The 27,288-nt window shown below is 47.9% G+C and overlaps 1 protein-coding gene across 1 annotated transcript in view; it reads right to left on the reverse strand.

Moving 5' to 3' along the window:
* Positions 1–5,028: 5,028 nt before the first annotated feature.
* The window catches only part of LOC125448319 (zinc finger protein GLI1-like), a 181,487-nt gene continuing 159,227 nt past the window's right edge, over positions 5,029–27,288 (reverse strand). Inside the window, exons 8-13 of the mRNA XM_059643360.1 lie at positions 24,196–24,321; positions 20,847–20,996; positions 20,559–20,723; positions 10,826–11,089; positions 8,703–9,006; positions 5,029–8,010 (exon numbers count right to left, since the gene is read on the reverse strand). Of these exons, the coding sequence (XP_059499343.1) occupies positions 5,537–8,010; positions 8,703–9,006; positions 10,826–11,089; positions 20,559–20,723; positions 20,847–20,996; positions 24,196–24,321 (3,483 nt within the window). The 3' untranslated portion in view covers positions 5,029–5,536. The remainder of the gene's footprint in view (positions 8,011–8,702; positions 9,007–10,825; positions 11,090–20,558; positions 20,724–20,846; positions 20,997–24,195; positions 24,322–27,288) is intronic.

Here is a 27,288-nt window from a genome sequence, read left to right on the forward strand (position 1 = left end):
CACTCTATAACACTGGGGTACAGCACCAGTAGGGACAGGTCTGTCACTGTATAACACTGGGGTACAGTACCGATGGGGGACAGGTCTGTCCCAATATAACACTGGGGTTCAGTACCGGTGGGGACAGGTCTGTCACTGTATAACACTGGGGTTCAGTACCGGTGGGGACCGGTCTGTCACTGTATAACACTGGGGTACAGTACCGGTGGGGACAGGTCTGTCTCTGTATAACACTGGGGTTCAGTACCGGTGGGGACAGGTGTGTCACTGTATAACACTGGGGTACAGTACAGGTTGGGACAGGTCTGTCACTGAATAACACCGGGGTACGGAACTGGTGTGGACCGGTCTGTCACTGTATAGCACTGGGGTACAGTACAGGTTGGGACAGGTCTGTCTCTGTGTAACACTGGGGTACAGTAACAGTGGGGACAGGTCTGTCACTGGATAACATTGGGGTACAGACCTGGTGGGGACATGTCTGTTGCTGTATAACACTGGGGCACAGTACTGGCGGGGAGAGGTGTTTCACTGTAAAACCCTGGGGTCCTGTACCGGTGGGGAGAGGTCTGTCGCTTTATAACCCTGGGGTACAGTACCGGTGGGGACAGGACTGTCGCTGTATAACACTGGGGAACGGTACTGGTGGGGACCGGTCTGTCACTGTTTAACACTGGGGTACGGTACCGGTGGGGACAGGTCTGTCGCTGTGTAACACTGGGGTACAGTACCGTTGGGGACAGGTCTGTCGCTGTATAACACTGGGGTACAGTACCAGTGGGGACGGGTCTGTCGCTATATAACACTGGGGTACAGTACTGGTGGGGACAGTTCTGTCGCTGTATAACACTAGGGTACAGTACCGGTGGGGACAGGTCTGTCACTGTATAACACTGGGGTACAGTACCGGTGGGGGCAGGTGTGTCACTGTATCACCCTGGGGTACAGTACCGGTGGGGACAGGTCTGTCAATGTGTAACACTGGGGTACATTACCGGTGGGGACAGGTCTGTCGCTGTATAACACTGGGGTCCTGTACTGGTGGGGACAGGTGTGTCACTTTATAACCCTGGGGTACACGAGGGGTGGGGACAGGTCTGTCGCTGTATAATCCTGGGGCACTGTACCAGTGTGGTCAGGTCTGTCACTGTATAACACTAGGGTACCGTACCGGTGGGGACAGGTCTGTGACTGTGGAACACTGGGGTACAGTACCGGTGGGGACAGGTGTGTCACTGTGTAACAGTGGGATGGAGACCAGTGTGGACAAGTCAGTCGCTGAATGACACTGGTGTACAGTACTGGTGGGGACAGGTTTGTCACGATATAACCCTGGGGTAGAGTATCGGTGGGGACAGGTCTTTCGCTGTATAACCGTGGGGTACAGTACTGGTGGGGACAGGTCTGTCACTGTATGACACCGGGGTACAGTACCGGTGGAGACAGGTCTGTCACTGTCTAACACTGGGATACAGTACCAGTGGAGACAGGTCTGTCACTGTGTAACACTGGGGTACAGTACCGGTGGGGACAGTTCTCTCACTGTATAACACTGGGGTACAGTACTGGTGGGGACACGTCTGTCACTGTAATACACTGGGGTTCAGTACCGGTGGGGACCGGTCTGTCACTGTTTTGCACTGGGGTACAGTACAGGTTGGGACAGGTCTGTCTCTGTGTAACACTGGGGTACAGTACCGGTGGGGACAGGTCTGTCACTGTATAACACTGGGGTACAGTACTAGTGGGGACAGGTCTGTCACTGTATAACACTGGGGTACAGTACCGGTGGGGACAGGTCTGTCACTGTATAACACTGGGGTACAGTACAGGTTGGGACAGGTCTGTCACTGAATAACTTTGGGGTACAGTACTGGTGGGGACACGTCTGTCACTGTATAACACTGGGGTACAGTACTGATGGGGGGACGGGTCTGTCACTGTATAACACTGGAGTACGGAACTGGTTGGGACCGGTCTGTCACTGTATAGCACTGGGGTACAGTACACGTTGGGACAGGTCTGTCTCTGTGTAACACTGGGGTACAGTAACAGTGGGGACAGGTCTGTCACTGTATAACACTGGGGTACAGACCTGGTGGGGACATGTCTGTTGCTGTATAACACTGGGGCACAGTACTGGCGGGGAGAGGTGTTTCACTGTAAAACCCTGGGGTCCTGTACCAGTGGGGACAGGTCTGTTACTTTATAACCCTGGGGTACAGTACCGGTAGGGACAGGACTGTCGCTGTATAACACTGGGGAACGGTACCGGTGGGGACAGCTGTGTCACTGTGTAACACTGGGGTACAGACCGGTGGGGAGAGGTCTGTCACTGTATGACACTGGGGTACAGTACCGGTGGGGACAGGTCTGTCGCTGTACAACACTGAGGTACAGTACCGGTGGGGACAGGTCTGTCACTGTATAACTCTGGGGTACAGTACTGGTGGGGGCCGGTCTGTCACTGTCTATCCCTGGGGAACAGTACCGGTGGGGACAGGTCTGTCGCTGTATAACACTGGGGTAGAGTACTGGTGGGGGCCGGTCTGTCACTGTCTATCCCTGGGGAACAGTACCGGTGGGGACAGGTCTGTCGCTGTATAACACTGGGGTAGAGTACTGGTGGGAGACAGGTCTGTCGCTGTATAACACTGGGGTACAGTACCGGTGGGGACAGGTTTGTCGCTGTACAACACTGGGGTACAGTACCGGTGGGGACAGGTCTGTCAATGTGTAACACTGGGGTACATTACCGGTGGGGACAGGTCTGTCACTGTGTAACAGTGGGGTACAGTACCGGTGGGGACAGGTCTGTCACTGTATAACACTGGGGTACAGTACCGGTGGGGGCAGGTGTGTCACTGTGTAACACTGGGGTACAGGACCGGTGGGGACAGGTGTGTCACTCTATAACACTGGGGTACAGCACCAGTAGGGACAGGTCTGTCACTGTATAACACTGGGGTACAGTACCGATGGGGGACAGGTCTGTCCCAATATAACACTGGGGTTCAGTACCGGTGGGGACAGGTCTGTCACTGTATAACACTGGGGTTCAGTACCGGTGGGGACCGGTCTGTCACTGTATAACACTGGGGTACAGTACCGGTGGGGACAGGTCTGTCTCTGTATAACACTGGGGTTCAGTACCGGTGGGGACAGGTGTGTCACTGTATAACACTGGGGTACAGTACAGGTTGGGACAGGTCTGTCACTGAATAACACCGGGGTACGGAACTGGTGTGGACCGGTCTGTCACTGTATAGCACTGGGGTACAGTACAGGTTGGGACAGGTCTGTCTCTGTGTAACACTGGGGTACAGTAACAGTGGGGACAGGTCTGTCACTGGATAACATTGGGGTACAGACCTGGTGGGGACATGTCTGTTGCTGTATAACACTGGGGCACAGTACTGGCGGGGAGAGGTGTTTCACTGTAAAACCCTGGGGTCCTGTACCGGTGGGGAGAGGTCTGTCGCTTTATAACCCTGGGGTACAGTACCGGTGGGGACAGGACTGTCGCTGTATAACACTGGGGAACGGTACTGGTGGGGACCGGTCTGTCACTGTTTAACACTGGGGTACGGTACCGGTGGGGACAGGTCTGTCGCTGTGTAACACTGGGGTACAGTACCGTTGGGGACAGGTCTGTCGCTGTATAACACTGGGGTACAGTACCAGTGGGGACGGGTCTGTCGCTATATAACACTGGGGTACAGTACTGGTGGGGACAGTTCTGTCGCTGTATAACACTAGGGTACAGTACCGGTGGGGACAGGTCTGTCACTGTATAACACTGGGGTACAGTACCGGTGGGGGCAGGTGTGTCACTGTATCACCCTGGGGTACAGTACCGGTGGGGACAGGTCTGTCAATGTGTAACACTGGGGTACATTACCGGTGGGGACAGGTCTGTCGCTGTATAACACTGGGGTCCTGTACTGGTGGGGACAGGTGTGTCACTTTATAACCCTGGGGTACACGAGGGGTGGGGACAGGTCTGTCGCTGTATAATCCTGGGGCACTGTACCAGTGTGGTCAGGTCTGTCACTGTATAACACTAGGGTACCGTACCGGTGGGGACAGGTCTGTGACTGTGGAACACTGGGGTACAGTACCGGTGGGGACAGGTGTGTCACTGTGTAACACTGGGATGGAGACCAGTGTGGACAGGTCAGTCGCTGTATGACACTGGTGTACAGTACTGGTGGGGACAGGTTTGTCACGATATAACCCTGGGGTAGAGTATCGGTGGGGACAGGTCTTTCGCTGTATAACCGTGGGGTACAGTTCTGGTGGGGACAGGTCTGTCACTGAATAACACTGGGGTACAGTACCGGTGAGGACAGGTCTGTCACTGTATAACACTGGGGTACATTACTAGTGGGGACAGGTGTGTCACTGTATAACTCTGGGGTACAGTACCAGTGGGGACAGTTCTGTCCGTGTTTAACACTGGGGTACAGTACTGTTCGGGGCAGGTCTGTCACTGTATAACACTGGGGTACAGTACCAGTGGGGACAGGAGTGTCACTGTGTAACACTGGGGTACAGTACTGAGTGGGGACAGTTGAGTCGGTCTGTGAGGGTGTGTGGAAGTGCAGCGAGGGCCTGTGTCTCCTCATACATTTCGATGCTGTCAAGGGTCCCGCTTGCGAACAGATGTACCCGTCTCGCCAATATGTTTGACATGGCATTTTCACAACCTGCGGTGCTACTCCCTGTCATGTCTCTGTGTCCCATTTTCCTGGATGTAAGTTAGAAGGACGCCTGGCAATACACGTCCAATCTCAATGTGACAACTTGTGAGCCTGCAGCAAATCTGAGCGCTGAGTTTTGCAAATTTGTAGTTGCTGGGTTTTCAGCTGTACCAAAGTAGCCAACTCTTCCTCAGGTGAATGGGCTCTCACTCTGATGATGGCACTGAGCATTCTTCCTGTTGAGAAACTCTGCATGATTTAATGTGTGTTACCAGCAGTAGACGTTGTGAACCAGACCTGTAGCATCAGTTTTAGATTGGTTTATTTTTGGAAGACAGTTGTAACAAGTCAAATCTAAGCGTGCTAATGAAATACTGCATACTTGTCGCTCGATTTAGCTTGTGACCTTGGATTTGATATTTGGACTGAGAAGATGAGTTGCACCAATCTGTAGAAATGGAAAAATATATACTTTCTTTTAAAAAATCTGGCAAGAAGGAACAGAATGAGTGCTCATCTTTTGTCTGCGTCATATCGATAGGATCTGAAAGTGCCCTTCATCCTGGGAAGTTCTGTGGGATATTATAGTCGTCACTTACTCAGCACCAGCACACTAGTTGAAACTGGCCATGGGTTGGGGAATTGCTTTCTGTTTGGTTACAGGGTTATGTTTGTGAGGCCTTAAATGGTTTGGAATGCTTTTATCCTACACAGCTGTGCAGAGGGGTAAGGTGTGCATGTACAGTTGTGTGTTTACTGCGATCAAGAATTGCTCTCAGTCTGTGCTTTCAGCAGCCAGAGATCACTGTTTGACATGTCTTCAATTTTCCCTCTCACTCCGAGAGGGTGCTGAGAAACTTGCTTTCTCCTGCCAGTGTTGTCAGCATGGAATTCATGTCAATGACTGCCATGTTGGACCTTCCTGTTTGCAATGTGAGCGGGTTACAGGGAGCCATCAGACAAGAGGACGCTTGAGAAGGGTTGTGGACAACGTTAGGACTTAAAGTGTCTGGTACCAAGGAAGGCTGCTGTCCCTCATCCAAAATTGCTCCAAAATCAATCTGTGTGTTCGCCAGGTCCAAAGGGTCAATGGGGCTCGACATCGGATTGGTCTCTGGATACATTCTTGAGTCAAGCTTCATGGGCTCCATGCTGGGCATCAGCGGGTGATGCTGAAGGGCGCAGTTGATTTGTGGTGAATGCATCATCATGAGATTTTCCATCTGAGGCTTGCCTTGTTGCTTGAGGTCAGAGAAGAACAAGTGCCCATCTTGCGGCTGCACTTGAGGACAAGGCTCTGGTGCATGGCTGATTGGCCGACCTGAGTTTGTAGGAGGTGCAGCTTTGTGAGCAGGGTTCATGTGGGTTAGAGCGAGCGGGTACTGCAGCGGCTGGCGGGGTGGAAGGCAGTACTGTCTACTTCGAAATTTCTGTGCTGCAGGAGGGTGGGGCACTATCCTCGGGTTGAAACACTGAGCCCCTGCACTGACTGACGTCTTTGCTTGGGCTGGAGTCGAAGGACTTAATAAATTCAGTTGGCTTTGGCAGTTGATGTACCTTAGAGACATGTGCGGTGGACTTTGAGTTTGGAAGCTGTTTGGGGGAGAGCTATGTATGGTTTGGCATTGACTTATTTCTGGCCTGTCCATATGGATGGGCATCAGTGTTTCTGCACTGGCATCCTTTGCTGGTTGGCCCCATATCAGAGCTTGCTGGGACTGGACATAGTTCCTCACCATCATCTCCTTAACTTGCATCATTGGTGTGTGGGCACCAGTCCACCTGTCTTCATCCAATGGGGAGCCAAAATGCCTCACGCCTAAGGCTGGAGCAGAGTCTGGATGGCGCAAGTTGGCAGAGTGTTCCTGGGTCATACTATGTGGACTGGGCAGTGCGTGCCTGGATTGGTTGTAATCTGGCTGCTTTGAGTTTTGGTATGGGTTTAACATTGTCGCCGACTGCTGGAATGACAAGGTCGGTTTCACTGACTGTTGACACCCAGCGAGCATCTTCTCGTGTGCGGTCAACACATCCTGGGGATTCTGGGTCATGTCCAAACGATTGTGGTTGAACATCATGGGTGGATGGGATGATTGCGGATTCAGATTGACCTGCCTCAGGCACAGATTGGAATGGGCTAGTTCTTGCTGGACACTGCGGGTGTTGGGAATCTCGATGGGGGCAATATCCATACTTCCCGAGCTTACCTCATTCCACTGGATTGGCATATTGTTTGCCTGTAAACATTCCCTGTTTGGGAATTGTGTGTCGTATTGATTCATTGGACACTGACTGTCACTGTCATGTTGGAGTGACATGTTGCTGGCCATTGGGCCCTGGTTGAAAGAGCTCTGTGCGGCTCCCAGGTTTCTGCTGGAGTTACCAGAGAGAGTCCGGTTGTGAAAATCCATGCAGCTGTGAGATCCAGGAGCTTGGTTGGGACAAACATGATTTAAGGGAGCCATGTTGGCCTCCTGATAGTTACTATAGATTGCCATGTCGTCAGGTAACCCTAGACTGGCTGGATGGGATGTATCCATGGCGAGCGTCTCCATGACAACGTTTTCAGTAATGCTGGGTGGCCGAGGGGAATGGATGTGTCCATGGAGGTTGGAGGTGGAACCTGCAGAGTGCTGTAGTTGGCAGCGCTGTCTTGCCACTGCCACTGGATGCATGTGATGGAGATTGTGAAGCCGTGGCACTTTGGGTACTGACTGGGTCTCAGCAACAGGTTCGCAGATGCCAGGAATCTCAGGGGATCTCAGCACCCCTGCCCTGTAGCCATGGGACCCCCCTCCTCCACTGTTTGGGCATTCCAGTCCATCAGGTGGGAACAAGGCAGGGTTTGCGTGACCGCTAGCATGTGAGGGCCTGGCATCCACGCCCACCTGTTCCGCAGCCACTAACGGGGTGGGTGGTGGACCACCAGTGGCTGCGGCGTACTTGGCTTTGAGATGATACAGCTGGGCTGGCGAGAGGTTTGGCAGGGCTGGGCAGGTGGCAGATGACGCCATCTCGCCATATCCCCGCAAAGCGCCAGGTGACGTGGGGGGGTAGCACTCGGACGGAGTGCCTTCGTTAGCATGGCCCCCGAGCAGAGAGCTATCGCTGGACCGTCGACTTGGCAGGTAAGGAGTTACAGCCGACGAACGACGGCTGACAGTGTAGGCTGAGCTGATGGTGCTGCTGGTGCTACCTCGGCGCTCCAGAAGTGGGCTCCGGCCTGCTGCATCCCTCACGACTAATTCCATGATTCGGTGACAGGGCAGAGCAGAGAGCTCACACACTGCGTTTTGTCCGTGTGAACCTACAAGGCAGAAGACAGAGCAGGTTACAGTATCCCCTTTACATCTGAGAGATACACACACCGCCCACAAGGCCATGTCAGAGAGTGAGTGTTGACGTGCCCTCTGCCCCTGCACCCAGGCCCCTGAACCCTGCACCATGACTCTAGCACCTAACCCCTGCCCCTTGACCACAGCATCCTGCCCCTTGATCCCTGACCTCTGCTCCCTGACCCCTGCCCCACACTCCTTGACCAGAGCACCTTGGCCCCAGCTCAACCTCTAACCTCAGCCCCCTGACCCCTGCCTCCTGCCATCAGAACATAAGAAGTAAGAGCAGGAGTAGGCCATCTGGCCCATCCAGCCACCTCTGGCATTCAATAAGATCGTGGCTGTCCTTTTCATGGACTCAGCTCCACTCACCTGCTCGCTCTCTGTAGCCCTTAATTCCTTTACTGCTCAAAAATCTACCATCGCCTTAAAAATATCCAATGAGGTAGGATCAACTGCTTCACTGGGCAGGGAATTTCACAGGTTCACAGCCCTTTGGGTGAAGAGGTTCCTCCTCAACTCAGTACTAAGTCAACGCCCCTTTATTTTGAGGCTATACCCCCTCATTGTAGTCTTGCCCATCCATGGATACAACCTCCCTGCACCTATCTTCCTGCCCCCAGCCCCCTGGCTCCGCGCCCCGCCCCCCCCACCCCTTGCTCACCACTGCCTTGTATCGAGGGGAGTTTCAGCCCTCGTGATGGAACTGCGGTTTTACGGCTTTGCCTCAGCTTTCCGATTTTCAGGTCGGCCAGTCGCTGGAGCGCTGTGCCATTCCTCCGCAGCCTGGCATCTGGCACCCGGGCCGCAGAATCCCCTGAGGCAACATCTTCAACGTTGGTCAGATCCTCGGAGCTGCCCCCACCATTGGTGTTCATCTCCACACCACTGTCATTGTTGTTGGCGCTTCCTGGCAGAGAGCCTTCACTGCTGCTGGGCGAGTGGTCTCCAGGGCTGGCCTCGAATGTCTGGGCAGCAAAAGAGAAGCAGCTAGGTTTCTCCGCACTTCTCACAGTCTCCCGCTTTGTGCCTGTGCCAAGGCCTGCCCTGGCCCAATTGCACCCAATACAAACCTGAATGGGTGGCGAGGTATGACCCTGTAGGTATGTGCCCTCTCTCCAACTGCACCACCCGACATCATGACCACCTGCCTGGCACAGTGCTAGGCACCAGCCGTTCTGTGGTGCAACATACTGAAATGCCAAGGCATTGCATCACCAAGCTGCCTCAAACATGGAAAGAACAGGAACAGGCTCCTCGGCCCACAATGACATTAAATGAAACTAATCCCTTCTGCCTGCCCTTGGTCCCTATCCCTCCATTCCTGACATATTGATGTGCTTCTCTAAAAGCGCTTTAAATGCCCCTATTGTATCTGTCTCCACCACCCCTAGCAGTGTGTTCCAGACTCCTACCATTCTATGTCTAAAAAACTTGCCCCTCACATCCCCTTTGAACTTTCCCCCTCTCACCTTAAATTAGACATTTCAACTCTGGGAAAAGGGTTCAGATCCTCAACCCTATGTGTACACTTCATCGTTTTACAGACTTCTGTCAAGTTTCCCCTCAGCTAGTGCCCTTCGAGAGAAAACAACCCGAGTTTTCCTACCCTCTCCTTCATGCTCATGCCTTCCAATCCAGGCAGCATCCTGGTAAACCTCTTCTGCACTCCCTCCAAAGCCTCCACATCCTTCCTGTAACCTGGCGACTAGAATTGAATGCAACACACTAATAAGTGTGGCCTAACCAAAGGCTTATAAAGCTACAGCATGACATCCTGACTCTCGTACTCAATTCCTGCCCAATAGAGGCAGGAGCGCCATACCACCTTTACCATCCTGTCTACTTGCATGGCAGCTTTCAGGGAGCTATGGACGTGAACCCCAAGACCTCTCTGTACATCAATGCTGTTCAGGGTCCGGCTATTAATTATATACTTTTCCTTAACTTTTGATCTCCCAAAGTGCAGCACCTCACACTTACCCGGATTAAACTCCATCTGCCATTTCTCCGCCCATATCTGTAACTGGTCTATATCTCGCTGTATCCTTTGACAACCTTCTACACTATTCATAACTCCACCAATCATTGTAACATCTGCAAGCTTACTTACCTACCCATCTATATTTTCATCCAAGTCATTTACATATATCACAAACAGCAGAGATCCCAGTATGGATCCCTGCGGAACACCAGCAGTCATGGACCTCCAGCCTGAAAAATGCCCCTCCACCACTACCCTCTGCCTTCTATGAACAAGCCAATTCTGAATCCAAGCGGCCTAGTCACCATGGATCTTAATCTTCTGAATGAGCCTACTAAAATCCATATAGACAACTTCCACTGCTCTACTCTTATCGATCACCTTCATGACCTCCTTGAAAAAAGTCAATCAAGTTGAAGTGGAGGGGGGCACTGCCAATTCTGATGGGAGCCTGGCACATGGGCAATCTTCTGCTATAATTAATTGCCAATGTCACTCTCATTGGCAGCTTAGAGACACTAATTCAGAGCAAAGAAGGAAGGGGTGTGCCAGCTGTGGGTGTGCCTGGCCCAGTGAGAAAAACATTCACCTCTGATTGAAAAGGCTCTGGGTTCACGTCCCACTGCAGGGGACGGGAAAGCCAGGCTTATCCTCCTGTGCTGCTCTGCTGGACTGCCATTAAACCGTCAGCCTTGCCCACCTGCTGTAGAGCCTATTTCAACTCAGTGTTTGCCCCTCAATCAATCAAACAAGATTAGCTGGTAATTATCACAGAGTTAGCCATATTCACAAGACTGTCTTACCATGGTTGTGTCAGGCACCATCAACGTGTGCTGCAGAAAGTCTGTACTGGCAGCGTTGCTGCCTTCGTCGTGGGCAGCGTCTCCATCCTGTCCTGGCAATGGTCTCGCTCCATCTTGTGTTGCGGGCGGTCTCACATTGATGTCCCCACGCTGCTTTTTCGTTATGTGTGCCTCAGGCCCATGAACAGTCTTCACGTGTTTTCGTAGTGAGCTGGGGTCAGTGTATCGTTTGGTGCAGTACGGAATCTTACAGATATATGGTTTCTGTTGACCGAACGGACAATTTGATTAGCTCCTGGTTGGTAGGAAGGGGCAGGGAAGAAGGAAGTGTTCAGGGGTTTCCCAAACTGATGAGGGTTTGAAGCTTGGGTCAGCTCTGAACTGCTTCCTGTCAGAATTTGGGCGTCACACGGTCATGGCCCACAGCAAACTGACTAGTAAAGGTTTTGTTTCACTTTGATTTGATGTTGAGATGCAGGGCTTATGGGATTCCACCTCGTGGTTAACTGACCAGACTTTAGACAAAGCTGGAGAAACTCAGCTGGTCTGGCAACATCTGCGGAGAGAGATACTGAGTTTTGACTCCAATGAGCCTTCTTCAGAATCCAAAGGTGTTGGAAAATAGGTTCTTTTTCTATTTTTGACCTATTTTCCAGATCATTTCAGTTCTGAATAAGAGTCCTACTGGGCTTGAAACACTGTTTCTCTGCTCCAGAGGGCTGTGGATTGTTGGCATTTGAGGACATTCAAGGCAGATATTAATCAATGTTTAGATCACACATGACCTTGTGGAACAGTCTTACAGCACAGAAACAGATCCTTTGGCCCAAACTGGTCCATTCTGACCAAAATGTCCATCTACATTAGCCCCATTTCCCTGTGCTTGGCCCATATCCTTCTAAACCTTTCCGATCCATGTATTCGTCCAAATCCTTTTAAATGTTGTTAATGTACCCACCTAAGTCACTTCTGTCAGTTCATTCCATATGTTATCAAACTGGCAAGTGTGCAGAAGCTATTTATAAGGATGTTGCCAGGATTCGAGGGGCTGAGTTACAGGGAGACGTTGGACAAAGTAGGACTTTTTTCTTTCGAGTGTATGAGACTGAGGGGGTGTATTCATATGGGGGATACGGCATCCATATGGTAGAGCAAAGTGTGCAGAGGACTGTGAAACTTTGCAGAGAAACATGGATACATTGAGTGAGTGGGCAAAGGTCTGGCAGATGGAATACAATGTAAATAAATGTGAAGTCATACATTTGGTAGGAGTAATAGTAAAAAGGATTATTACTTGAATGGTAAAATGTTGCAGCATGCTGCTATGCAGAGGGACCTGGGTGTCCTTGTGCAGGAATCACAGAAGGTTGGTCTGCAGGTACAACAAGTAATTAGGATGGCAAATAGAATTTAATCCTTCATTGCTAAAGGGATTGAGTTTAAAAGCAGAGAGGTTATGTTACAGCTGTACAAGGTGCTGGTGAGGCCACACCCGGAGTACTGTGTACAGTTTTGGTCTCCTTACTTGAGGAAGGATGTACTGGCATTGGAGGGAGTGCAGCGGAGGTTCACTAGGTAGATTCCGGAGTTGAGAGAGTTGGCTTATGAGGAGAGACTGAATAGATTGGGATTATATTCACTGGAATTCAGAAGACTGAGGGGGATCTTCCAGAAACATATCAGATTATGAAGGGAATAGATAAGATAGAAGTGGAGAGGATGTTCCCACTGGCAGGTGAAGCTAGGACAACAGGGCATAGCCTCAAGATTAGAGGGAGCAGGTTTAGGACTGAATTGAGAAGCAACTTCTTCACCCAGAGGATTGTTAATCTATGGAAGTCCTTGCCCAGTGAAGTAGTTGATGCTATTTCAATAAACATTTTTAAAGCTAAGGTAGATTTTTTTTGAACAATAAACGAATTAAGGGATATGGTGAGAGTGCGGGTAAATGGTTCTGAGTCCACGAAAAGATCAGCCATGATCATATTGAATGGTGGAGCAGGCTCAAAGGGCCGAATGGCCTACTCCTGCTCCTAGTTCTTATGTGTCCCACCCTCTGTGTAAGAAGTTGCCCCTCAGGTTCCCATGTATTCTTTCTCCTCTTACCTTAAACTGATATCCTCTCGTCTTCGATTCCCCAACCCCAGGAAAAAGACTGAGCGCATTCACCCTCCCCGTGCCTCCCATGATCTTACACACTTCTGTCAGATCTCTCCCCCCTCAGTCTCCTACACTCGAAAGAAGAAAGTCCTAGTTTGTCCAACCTCTCCCTGTAACTCAGCCCCTCAAGTCCTGGCAACATGCTTATAAACAGCTTCTGCACACTTGCCAGTTTAATAACGCACTCCCTATAGCAAGGTGACCAAAACTGAACACAATACTCCAGGTGCAGCCTCACCAATGTCCTGTACAACTGCAACATAACTTCCCAACTTCTATACACAATACCCTAACTGATGAAGGCCAGTGTGCCAAAAGCCTTCTTCACTGCCCGGTCTACCTGAGACTCCACTTTCAGAGAACAGTGCACCTGAACACCAAGGTTCCTCTCTTCCACTACACTCCTTAAGGCCTTACCGTTCACCATGAAACTCCTGCCTTGATTTGACTTTCCAAAATGTAACACCTCACACTTATCTATATTAAATCCCATTTGCCATTTCTCAGCCCACTTGCCCAGCTGATTCAGATCCTGCTGCATTTTCTGATAACCTTCCTCACTGTCCACAATACTGCCTATTTTAGCGTCATCCACAAACTTTCTAATCATGCCTTATACATTCTCATCCAAATCATTGATATTGATAGCAGACAGCAATAGGCCCAGCACTGACCCCTGAGATACACCTCTAGTCATAGGCCTCCAGTCTGACAAGCATCCCTCCACTATTACCCTCTGCTTCCTACCATCAAGCCAACTGTGTATCCAATCTGCTAACTCTCCGTGTGAAAGGTCAACAAAGTGTGTGAGTTCATTCACAAACCTTTTGCCAATGCACACATTAATGGGGAATAAGCAGCACAAAGCCCAGCTTGCTGCAAAACTGCTTTGACGGAGTTGCCTAAATTTTGTTGGGATTTAGCAAGTGAGGGAAGAGATACTGTTCTGGTCATTAATACAGCGAGGAGCATTGAGGAAGTGAGATGCCTGCAGGCTTAAACAGTGACTGATCAAGTTTTTTTTCCTCTAAACTAGGGCAGGAAAGTAGAAGCACTATCTTAGATTTAAAGGGTAAGTCGTTAAACCATTTTAAATACAAATAATCCTGGATCGAAATTTCTAAAGGTCAAACTCTAATTAAATGCAACAAAACAAAGATGGCAGAGTCGGTGAGGTGTTACAGCTGTGGTGTGTTGGAGCTGCTGGGCACCAGTGCGGACCACAGCAGCCACATCTGCAAGAACTTCTGCCCGAAGTGGACAAATTAAAGTCTGAGCTTCAGACACTGCGGTGCATGACGGAGGGGTAAGTTATCTGGGTCCTTTGTCCCAGAGGCATATGGATGATGATGGGATAATGTAGTGGGAGGGGCTTAGATTAGTTCACAGGTCGGCACAACATCGAGGGCCGAAGGGCCTGTTCTGCGCTGTATTGTCCTATGTTCTATGTTCTATGTGATCAGACGAGTGATAAGAGGCAGGATGAGCAGATTCAACATTTTTTTTTCAGAGTATTGAGGACTAAAGTTCCAACTCTGTATTTCTACACCATAAGGACTCACACTTTCACAACCCTTGGAGATCTAACAGCTCACATCTGGAACTTAGCAGGAGTGAAGAAGTGGGTCACAGAGGGGAAAGGCCAAAGCCAGAGAGCCAAGTCAGGGAAAGGACTTAAGTCAAAGGATCAGGGAGGATGAGAGGTCAAAGTTCAGAGGGTCAGGGAAGACAGGAGCTGCTCCAGTAAGGACTTATGGCCCAATGTGTGACTGGAGGAAAATGATGTTAAAGCGAATCATGTGAGGCTAAGTGGAAATACAGGCCCTGTCAACTTACAACATCAAAGCAAAACACATTAAGTGGGGGCTTACTATAAGCTAGTGCTAAGAAAGACATTCTGCTTAGACATCATGAGTTCCTAGGAACAAAACTGCCACGATTGTCATCACTTCTGGATTGCTACCTAGGAGAGAAGTTCATTTGTGTAGGGCATGTCTGATCAGAGAGTGAATATGCGGCTCAGATTGCTGGGGGAGAAATGGGTTTCAATTGATGGGGCACGGCAGTAAGTCAGAGCTATGCCAGTGGCAAAGGCTTCACACATACTGCACTGGGACCAGCGTGCCAGCGAGATGTCTAACCTGGGCTGGAGAGAAGACCTTCGGCTGAATTGTGGGGAGTGGGTGGGAAGGATCAAGTGAGGGAAGATTTGAAAAGTTAACAAGAAAAGGCAAGAATTAATTTCAGGATAGCAATTCAGGTAATGATAACCAGAGTGTGACTAGAAGTGATAGACTGCACAAACACAATAGTGTAACAGGAAATATGGCCAAAGTAGAGATAAATAGTCCAAAGCCAGAATTAAAGTCTCTTTATTTGAATATATAGAGCATTCAGAGCAAGATGGTCAAAATGATAACACAAATGAGCCTGATCTGATATTTATTATAGAGACGTGGTCACAAAGTGATCAAAGTTAAGATTTGAATATTCAAAGAGTTTTTTTTTACTTTGGAAGGACAGGATGCTAGGAAATAGAGATAGGGTGGCTCTGATAATATAGGGTGAGATCATTAGATCTTGGTTCAAAAGGCCAAGATGCAGAATCAGATTGAAATGGTGAAAAATTGTAGCATGCTGTTGTGCAAAGGGACCTGGGTGTTCCTGTGCATGAATCACAAAATGTTGGTCTGTGGGTGCAGCAGGTAATTAAGAAGGCAAATGGAATATTGTTCTTCATTGCTAGAGTTTAAAAATGTGGAGGTAATTCTGCAGCTGTACAAGGTGCTGATGAGGCCACACCTAGAGTAATGTGTACAGTTTTGGTCTCCTCACTTGAGAAAGGATGTACTGACACTGGAGGGAGTGCAAAGGAGGTTCACTCGGTTGATTCCGGAGTTGAGAGGGCTGGCTTATGAGGTGCGATTGAGTGGACTGGGACAATACTCATTGGAATTTAGAAGAGTGAGAGAGGTTCTTATAGAAACATGTAAAATTATGAGGGGAATAGATAAGATAGAAGCAGGGAGGTTATTTCCACTGGTGGGTGAACCTAGAACTAGGGGGCATAGCCTCAAAATAATGGGGCATTGACTTAGTTGAAGAGGAACTCCTTCACCCAGAGATTTGTGAATCTGTGGAATTCCCTGCCCAGTTGAGACTGTCTCATTGAATGGTTTTAAGGCAAAAATAGACCGATTTCTGAACAGTAACGAAGTTAAGGGTTATGGTAAGCGGACAGGTAAGTGGGGCTGAGTACCTGAAAAGATCAACCACAATCATATTGAATGGCGGAGCAGGCTCAAAGAGCCAGACAGCCCACTCCTGCTCCTATTTCTTAAGTTTGGATAGAAATGAGAAAAAGCAAAGGAAAGGGATCACAGTAGGAGTGGTTTAAGCATCCCTGACTGTAACTATACTGTACAGCAGAGTATAAATCAAGAAATAATGGAGGTTTGTAAGAAATGTGCTGCAATAATTGTTGGAGATTTTATTTGCAGTTTGGATGTATCAAACTGGCAAAATAGTTTTGAAAATTAGTTCATAGATTGTACTTGTGACTGTTTCTGGGAACAATACATCCTGAAACCAACCAGGGAATAGTCTGTTTTAAATCTGGCAATTTGTAATGAGACAGGATTAATTAATGACCTCATAGCTAAGCATCTTCTAGGTAAGAATGATCATAACATGTGAGATGTTCACGTTCAGTTTCAGGATGAGAAATTTGGGTCTCAAATGTAAGTCTTAAATTTAAATATATTCCACTGAAAAAGACTTTACAAGAAGGACATACCATCTGTAGCTAACTCAGGAAGTTGTGGATGGTGTCAAGTTGAAAGAAGGGATATATAACACAGTAATTTTAGTGAAAGACCAGTATATTGGGAAAATGTTATAAACTAGCAGAAGATATCTAAAACAAACAAATTTGGTTAATTTAGAAGATAAGGGTGAATAGCTCAAAAGTGACATCATACCTAGACAGGGTGGTGAAGAAGGTGGTCAATACAGTGTGGAGCTGGATGAACACAGCAGGGCAGGCACCATCAGAGGAGCAGGAAAGTCGATGTTTCAGGCCTAGACCCTTCACCAGGGGAAGGGAGCTGGGAAATTAATAGAGGAAAGAGGGGTGGGGCTGGGGGAAGGTGATAGGTGGATGCAGGTAGGGGTAGTGGGGATTGGTCAGTGGGAAAGCTGGGGCAGATAGGTGGGAAGGAGATGGACAGATTGTGTCAGGTCAAGGAGGTGAGGATGAAAGAGAGGGTTGGACATAGGATGAAACCGGGAGTAGGGAGATTTTGAAAATGGGGAATTCTATGTTAAGGCCTTTGGGCTGTCGGCTCCCGAGGTGGAAAATGAAGTTGTTGTTCTTCCAGTTTGAGGGTGGTATTGAGACAATGAAGGAGGCCCAGGACGGACATGTCACCCAGGGAGTGGGAGGGGGAGTTAAAATGGTAGGCAACTGGAAGATGTTGTCATTTGTTGTGTACAGAGTGCAGATGCTCTGCAAATCTGTCCCTGAGTCTATGTTTGGTTTCACCGATATAGAGGAAGCCTCATTGGGAGCAACAGATACAGTAGACCAAGTTGATGGATGTGCAGGTGAATCCCTGTCTAATGTGGAAGGTTTGTTTTGTGCCTTGAATGGAGATGAAGTGGGTAGGGGGAGGTGTGGGGGCAGGTGTAGTACTTCCTGCGGTTTCAGAGAGAGGTGCCGGGGATGGTGGGGTTGGTGGGGAGTCTGGAGCGGACGAGGGAGTCCCGGAGTGAGTGGTCCCTACAAAAGGCAGATAGACGTGGGGAGAGAAATATCTCTTTGGTGGTCAGGTTGGATTGTAGGTGGTGGAAGTGGCAGATAGGTAGATGTGGAGGTTAGTGGGGGGTGGTATGTGAGGATAAGGGGGATTCTGTCTTTATTTTTTGTTGGGGGAAGGGGATGTGAGGGCAGAAGTGCAGGAAATTCAAAAGCTGCAAGGTTGAGGGCATTTTCTCTCACCAGAGGGGGGATGTTATGGTCCTCAAAATATGAGGACATCTGGGATGTTCAGGAGTGGAACGCCCCATCCTGGGAGCAGATGCGGCGGAGGCAAAGGAATTGGAAATAGGGGATCACATTCTTGCAGGAGGGTGGGTGAGAGGAGGTGTGGTTTGGGTAGCTGTGGGAGTGGGTAGGCTTGAAACTGATGTCAGTTTCGAGTTGGTTACCAGAGGAGACAGGGAGGTCCAGGAAGGAGAGGGAGGTATCAGAGATGGTCCAGGTGAACTTGAGTTTGAGGTGAAAGGTGTTGGTAAAGTTGATGAACTGTTCAAGCTCCTCATGGGAGTACGAGGCAGTGCCGATACAGTTATCGCTGTAACGGAGGAAGAGATGAGGGATGGTGCTGGTGTGACAGCAGAAAAGGGACTGTTCCACATATCCTATGAAGTGGGAGGCATAGCTCGGACCCAAACAGGTGCCCACAGCCACCCCTTTGGTTTGTAGGAAGTGGGAGGAATTAAAGGAAAAGTTGTGGAAGAAAGTGTTTAGCATGCTTGCATTCATTGCTCAGACCAGCATAAATAGGAGTTGGGACATTATGTTGCAGTTGTACAGGACATTGGTAAGTACTGTGTGCAGTTCGGGTTACCCTGCTGTAGGAAGAATATTATTAAATTTGGGGACGGTACAGAAAAGATTTACAAGGATGTTAGCAGGGCTGGAAGGTTTGAGTAATAAGGAGAGGCTAGATAGGCTGAGACTTTTGTCTCTGGAGCATAGGAGTGACCTTACAAAATCATGAAGGGCACAGATAAGATGAATGGCAAAGGTCTTTTCCCTAGCATGGGAGAGTTCAAAACTAGAGGGCATATTTTTAAGGTGAGGGGGGAAAGGGACCTGAGGAGCATCTTTTTCACACAGAGGGTGGTGCGAGTATGGAATGAGCTGTCAGAGGAAGTGGTGGAGGCTGGTACAGTTACAACATTTAAAAGGCATCTGGATGAGTACATGAGTAGGAACGGTTTAGAGGGATATGGGCAAATGGGACTAGATTGGTTTGGGTAACCTGGTTGGCATGGACGAGTTGGACCGAAGGGTCTGTTTCTGTGCTGTATGACTCTATGACTAGCCAGAAGTTTAAAAACAGACAGTACGAGCTATTACAATTATATACAAAAGGGAGCGAGGTACTAACGTTAGTGCTGACCCCTTAGAGAGTGAGACTAGGGAATCAATAATACGATACAAAGAAACGGCAGACTTTGAACAAGTATTTTGTATCTGTCTTTATTTTAGAAAACACAAAAGGCATTCCAAAAATGTTAGAAAATCAAGAAGCAAAAGGAAGGTAGGAGCTGAAAACAGTTACAAAGATCGAGAAAAACTACAGAGAAAATAAATGGGACTAAGGACTGAAAACTCCCCTGGGCATGATGACCCGAACCTTAGGTTCTTAATAGATGTGGTTCCAAAATTTCCTGGATTCTGGAATGGTCCCAGCAGATTGGAAAACTGTAATGTAACATCTCAAGAAAGGAGGGGGACAGAAAGCATGGAAGTCAAAGCCAGTTAGTCTAACATCCACCATTGGCAAAATACTGAAATCAACTATTACAGCAATAGTAGAGAGATATTTCGAAAACCATGATATAAATAAGTAGAGTCAACATCATTTTACAGAAAGGGAATTGTGTTTGACATGAATTTGGTAAGGCCAAATCATGCTTGACTAACTGACTGGAATTTTGAGACAATGATCAGGGCTATCCATTTGATGTGATGTACACAGACTTCCTAAAGGTATTTGATACAGTGCAGCACAACAGATTTGTCAGCATGGTTTGAGCTTATGGAATAAAAGGGGCAGCAGCAACATGGTTATGAATTTCGCAGAGTGACAGGAAGCAGGAAGCAGTGGTGAAGGATAACACAGTGTAGAGCTGGATGAACACAGCAGGCCAGGCAGCATCAGAGGAGCAGGGAAGGTGGTGTTTTGGGTCTGGGCCCTTCTTCAGAAATGGTGCTGCTTGGCCTGCTGTGTTCATCCAAATCCACACCTTGTTGTCTCAGACTCCAGCATCGGCAGTTCCTACTATCTCTCAGCAGTGGTGAAGGGATATTTTCCCAAACAGGTTTTCTGTGAAGCTCCCAGGGATCAGTGCTAGGACCACTGCTCTTCCCGATATATATTATTAAGCTAGACATTGGTGTACAGGGCTTAATTGCGAAATCCACGGATAATATTAAAACTTGGAAGCATGGTAAAATCTGAGGTTGAATGGCGGATAACTTCGTAAAGCTGGTGGAATGTGTGGACAAGCCCTAGCCTTTTCCTCGGGTATGTTGCCATAGTTGCTGCCAAAATTGATCCCCTGTCCCACCAGATGCCACCTATGCTGTTATGCTACCCCATGTTAAATATTGCCCTACTTGATGTCTCCCCTCCCTGCTCTCCCAAACTCAACTTTTACTCCTACAGCTCTATGGGTTCTACCCCTGTCCCTGATTAACACTTGACAAAAGATAGTGGCCATAAAAAAGATACATTGTTGTGTTTAGCTGTCATTAACTAGGCCACACGAATGCCTTTACCTCGTTGGAATGGGTCCTGTTTTGGTGCTTGGCCCGGTCCGAAGCATTAGAGAATGCCTTATTGCAGCCTTCATGCTCACAGATGTATGGTTTCTCTCCAGTGTGAGACCGCAGGTGGGTTTTCAAGTTCTCTAGTCTGGAGTAAGCCTTATTGCAACTTTCAAACTGGAAATATATATATACACACAGAAACACAAAGACAAAGAATTGAAATGTCCATTGTATAAGTGACTTGTTTGTCAGCTTGCAATCAACTTCAGCAATAATTGAACAGAAACTGGGACTTACAGTACATTTATGTGGTTTCTCTCCTGTGTGTCGCCTCATATGAACCACAAGCATGTACTGGGCCTTAAATGGTCTCTGCTCCCTTGAACACTCTTGCCAGTGGCAGACAAACTCCTTCCTCTCTCCGTGAATGTGCTCATTGTTGATATGCTGCAAATGATAGACAGTCAGAGTCGCTGAGGCCCAGCCTTTGCTGCTCTCACATGACCTCATCAATTCCAAAAGACCCTCAGTCAGAATTTTGTTGAACAATTCAAGCTCTGCGCCATTTTAACTCAGTTGTCATTCCTTGCTTGGTAGTACAGAACTTACACGATGCCAAAATGAGACCCAAAATCAAACCTTTCTGTCCTGCACTTATCAGGACTGCGATACAAGAGACCAAAATTGGAAAGGGAACACTAATTTATACAGCGTGAGAAGGGGCTGTTGATTGGTTGGACCATGGTTGTCAATGGAGATGCGACAGCAATGGTTACCCTGGCCACCTTAGTTATCTGATTAAACTCAGACAAGGTAGCCTCTGATTGATCAGGGTATTGCCATGGAGAATGTAGCAGGGATAGGCAGGCTCCATAACTCTTTCCTCAACAAAAAAGCTGCGATGCATCATATCTCTTTCGCCGACAAAGAGCAGGGCTGTGTGTGAGTGTAAGCAGCTTCTTGTATACATCAATTAATCATGCTGTGAGTGTAACTGATAAATTAGTTTCTAGTGTCATTTTCAGCACAGTGTAATGCTTAGCACAGATTATCAAATAAACGTTGTCCAATAGCAGAATCACTATCGAAGATTGGTTTGGGGGTCAAAGGCTGGTATGGGCACTGCCAGCACTCTGCTCACTGTGGATGGTCAAAGGGACATGTTGCTTGTCAGGCTTTGCCAGTCACAGGGACGTAGAGCCTACATACTGGCATCACATGGGTATTGAAACTCATATACCACATTGCTCCAACCAAAGCAAAATACTGCAGATGCTGGAAATCTGAAATAAAAAACACAACTTGCTGGAAAAACTCAATAGGTCTGGCAGCATCTGTGCAGAGAGAAATAGAGTTAACATTTCTGAGTTCAAAGTTCTGCAAAAGAGTTTTTGGATTTGACGCATTAACTTTATTTCTCTCCAGATGCTGCCATGCCTGCTGAGTCTCTCCAGTACAGTCAGCTTATAAACAACATCACTTTTTGAGTGGTCAATAAAATGTCTTTTTGCCTTGATGGCAGCACTGTGCTCATGGAAAAAATATTTAATGATGGAAATATGTGTTTACTGCAAAGCAACAATGTGAGACAACTAACATTGCCTGTTGCTGTTTGAGACAGCTACACTCCAGGTCCATCCACAAAGCTGTTAGTGTGGCAGATTGAAGACTTTGACCCAGTGACAGTGGAGGAACAGTGATATGTTTCCAAGTCAGGATGGTGTGTGGCTCAGAGGGGAACCTGCAGGGGGTGGTGTTCCCAAGTATCTGCTGCCCTTGTCCTTCTAGGTAAACAGATCATGGGCTTGGAAGGTGCTGCTGAAGAAGCCTTGGAGAGTTACTGCACTGCATCTCGTGGATAAGACCATTAGGTGTAGGAGCAGAAGGAGGCCATTCAGCCCATCGAGTCTGCTCCACCATTCAATGAGGTCATGGCTGATCTAATCATCCTCAACTTCACTTTCCTATCTTTTTCCCATAAACCCTCGATTCCCTTCCTGATTAAAAATCACTCAGCCTTGAATGCACAATGACCCAGCCTCAACAGCCCTCTGGTGGTAAAGAATTCCGCAGATTTACTGCCCTCTGGGAGAAGAAATTCCTCCTCATCTCTGCCTTCAATGGGCCTTATTCTGAGATTGTACCCTCTAGCCCCAGACTCTCCCACAAGGGGAAACAGCCTCTCCACATCTACACTGTCACATCCCCTAAGGATGTTTCAATAAGGCCACCTTTAATTCTCCTAAACTCCATTGAGTACAGGCCCAACCTACTCATGGGTCAGTCCTTCCGTACCCAGGATCAGCCGAGTGAACCTTCCCTGCACTGCCTCCAATGCCAGTCTATCTTTCCTTAGATAAGGTGCCTAAAGCTGCTCACAGTATTCCAGCCGGGGGTCTGTCTCATATAGCTGTCGAAAAGACCTACTTCTGTACTTCATTCTCGATGAGTGAGGCTAAAAGGAGAGGGACTGGAGGGACAGAGTTGTGGGAGACTGGGGTGAGAACGAAGCTGAGACTGACAAGACCCAGGGAGAGAGTTTGGGATGCTGGAGGGGACAGTTACAATGTGGGGGGAGAAGGTTAAACAACGGAATAGTGGATGCTATTGTAACAAACACTGTGCCAATTGGATGATTTAATAACATATAGTTTTGTTTTTGAGAGTTTTGCATTTATATGTTATCACATCTCAAATAATCTTACCCACCGTGAATTACTTGAGGTGCAGTGACTGTGTTAGAGATGAACATGTAACATTTATCCTTATGCTTCATGTTTAATGGAGCATTGATTGTTATTGATAGCATCGCCCTATTCTTTGAACTCTTGTTTCTGTGTGAGTCCACGTAGGAACAGACAACAGTGTCGCTGTAAGGAGTTACTGAGAATGGAAAAGGGGCCCCTGAAAGCTAAAAAGTCGCCCTCACGAAAATCTTAAAAGGGGAGCTCAAAAAAAAAATTGATGCTTACTTTGCACTTTTAAGGTACCAGCCTTTGAGGTGATCTTTTGTAAGCGGGACAGTGATATCAATTCTCATCAGCCTGAGAAAAGCAGCCTCACAGTGCATAAGGTCAAAGTGACAAGTCCAAGGTCCAGAGTTACTAACTCTGATTGGCTGTAGACCTAGATGATCTCACCACCAGACCGTCTCACCCCACCCCCAGCACCCCCCCAGCCCTTCCTCTGCCCCCCTGGCATCACTCAGCTGATGGATAGAGCTCTTAAAGATAGTAGAATCAAGGGTCATGGGGGATAAGGCAGGAAGAAGATATTGATTGTGGATGATCAGCCATGATCATAATGAATGGTGGTGCTGGCTCAAAGGGCTGAATGGCCTATTCGAGCACCTATTGTCTATTGTCTATTGTCTATTGTGCCCAGCTTCAAGATGCCCAACCTTCCCCTGCCAAGGGGGGAGGTGAACAGTGGATGACAGTAGTCAATCTTTTTCCCTCCTTCCATCACAAATAAAGCAAAAATGTTCACATGAAATGCAATAAAAGTCAACCTTTTTTTTCAATATCCTTGTCATTTACAGCAGGGGCCTGAAGTTTCCAGAACAATCCTGGGGGCTTGCCTCACACAGATATTTTTGGTTTCATTTATAATTGAAAGGCGCCACAATATTTATTTAATTACTCACATGCACAAGCTGCTCTTGAGCATCGAATTCTTTACTACAGCCTTCCCAGTGACAGTTTGTCTCATAGACGGCTGGCTCTTGTTTCCCATCATCCTTGTCTCCATCATCTCTTCCCAACAAATGATCCTGTTAGAAATCATTGCTAAATGAGGACAGATCGATAATGGTTTCCATGGTAATTGCAAGGACATGTGCTCTCTTGCTTATATCTCGCTGTTGTCTCTGTGTTTCTGCTTCTCTCCCTCACTATCGCTTTATTGTTTTCTTTTTCTCCAAGGTCAGAAATCATACAACACTAGATTATAGTCCAACAGGTTTATTTGAAATCACAAGCTTTCGGAGCATAGCCCCCTCATCAGGTGAAGGATCATAGATTCCCTACAGTGTGGAAACAGGCCCTTCGGCTCAACAAGTCCACACTGACTCTCAGAGCATCCCACCCAGGCCCTCCCCCTCTAAACCACCTAATCTACACATCCCTGAACACGATGGGGCCAATTTAGCATGGCCAAGCCACCTAACCTGCACATCTTTGGACTGTGGGAGGAAAGCAGAGCACCCTTCGAAGGAGCAGTGCTCCGAAAGCTTGTGATTTCAAATAAACTTGTTGGATTATAACCTGGTGTTGTGATTTCTGACCTGATCCACCCCAGTTCAAAACCAGCACCTCCACTTCATCTTTTTCTCCAGTCAGTTTCTTATATTCTCCTTCTCACTCTCCTTTTTGTTTCTACTTTTCTCTCCCATTCACTTCTTTCCACTGGTCTCTGTTCCCTCAATGTGGTAGTCCAGCATTGTTTACAGTTAGTGGGCACTCAAATCACTTCTAAAACTGTTGCCACTAACCTTTGGAACCTGGCAGGACTTTAGGGGCTGAAGTGGAGTCGGCCTTGGGTTGGGTGGAATTGGGAGCATGTGGTTCTTTATGGGTCTGGAAGCACTCAGGGTCAGAGGGACCTTGATGTACATGTACACAGGTCCCTTCAGGTATCAAGACAGGTGGATATAAGAGATTTAAGATGATATGTGGGATACTTGCCTTTACTAGCCAAGGCATGGGGTTTAACAGCAGGGACAATATGCTGGAACTGTGTAAAATGTTGGTTAGGCCACAGCTAGAGTATTGTGTGCAGTTCTGGGATCCGCATCATAGGAGGGATGTGACTCCACTGGACAGGGTACAGAGGATATTCACCAGGATGTTTCCTGTGCTGGAGAGTTTCAGTGACAAAGAGAGATTGGACAGACTGGGGTTGTTTTCCTTAGAGCAGAGGAGACTGAGACAGGACATGATTAAGATGTACAAAATTATGAGGGGCGCAGATAAGGTAGACAGGAAAGACGTCTTCCCCTTGATGGTGGGGGGTGGTGTGGAATCAATGATCAAGAGTAAAGATTTAAGGTAAGGGACAAGAGGTTTAGATGTGAGCAAAAGCATTTTCACCCAGAGGCTGATGGGAATGTGGAGCTCACAACCTGTAAGGATAGGGGAGGCAGAAACCCTCACAACCTGAAGAAGGATTTAGATGTACACTTGTGATGCCAAGGCGTACAAGGCTATGAGCCACTTGCTGGGAAATGGGACTAGAATAGATAGGGGGGTTGTTTATGACCAATGTGCAGACTCGATGGGCTGAAGGCCTTTTTCTGTGCGACTATGACCATGAGTCAAATCTTAGGAGCTGACAGGAGTTTGACAGTTATATGACCGTCGCTGTAACTGTCAGAAAGCAGCTGTCACAGAGGTATCACCAACAGGATGTTGCTGATATGTTTAGGATGAAAGACATCAGTGGTATAGAGAGACAGGAGAAGCTGAAATGGTTCTAATTTCAAGCACAGGCTCTTTGAGAGAATACAATGAAGTGATTGATTGATTTATTGCTGTTATGCGTATCGAGATACAGTGAAAAGTGCTGTTTTGTGTGCTATAGAGGCAGATCGTACTATACAAAGTGCATCAGGATAGATGAACAGAGTGCGGGTTACAGTGTTACAGCCGCAGACAAGGTGCAGAGAGAGAGAGAGATCAGAATTAACGTTTGAGAGGTGTGTTCAAATGTTAATTCTGGAAATTGTTTCCACAAGCAGGAGAATCAATTGACCCAAATTTAAGGATTCACACTCAGAAAGGAGCACATCTGCAGGGAGAAAGTGGGCACAGGGGGACGTTGGAACATATTGGATAGCTCTGCCAATGGTGAAATGCCTGAAATGTTTCTCCCTCTACACAGATGCTGCCAGACCTGCTGAGTGTCTCTGGCATTCTCATTTCTGATAACTCATGTTGCTAACTTCCAGGAGACCATCACCCAGGAGACAGTGGGAGGTCAAATACAAAGAGGCAATGTCAGCAGCTCTGGCTGACAACAGAGTTTGCGTTTCAAATCCAGCAACGCTCCTTCAGAACTGAAAGGAAGCAGGAAATGTGATGGGTTTTACACTGTAGGAACAAAAGGAGGGAGTAAGGAGCAAGAAGTGGAACAGATGATTTCATGGATTTAGCGATGAAGAGGGGCTGGATATGCTCGGGCTATTTTGTTGGAACAGAGAAGGTTGGGGGTTCCTGATAGAAACATTATGAGGGGCATGGGCAGGGGGTATAGAAAGCAGTCGTTCCCCTTAGTTGGAGGGAGCAAGGCGGTTCAATTTTAAGGAAGTCTGGAATTAAGATAAAACATTTTCACCCAGAGGGTAGTGGGGGCCTGGAAATGGGCTGCCTGGGAGGGGAGTTGAGGCAAGAAACCTCACAACCTTTAAGAAGTACTTGGATGAGCGCTTGAAATGTCATAACCTTCGAGATTATGAGAGTGTCGGTAAGTCAGCACAGATTCAATGGGCTGAAGGGCTTCTTCTGTGCTGTCTGACTTTACAGTGAAGGTGAACCAGAGCAAAAGGAGTACTGTAAAGTAGCGAGGAGGTGATGCAGTCGAAAAGTAAGTATTGATGTGAGTATTAATAACAGAAAATAGGTCAGTTCTCCTAAGAGCAAGCTCATGCAAACAAGACATGGGGGGAGGGTGGTTTGGTGGGCTGCTGTTTAATCAAAATGGAGGGTAGAGTATGAGCTTCCTGAGTTTCTACAGAACTTTC

Source organism: Stegostoma tigrinum, chromosome X (genome assembly GCF_030684315.1).
Source record: "Stegostoma tigrinum isolate sSteTig4 chromosome X, sSteTig4.hap1, whole genome shotgun sequence".
NCBI classification, from domain to species: Eukaryota; Metazoa; Chordata; class Chondrichthyes; order Orectolobiformes; family Stegostomatidae; genus Stegostoma; species Stegostoma tigrinum.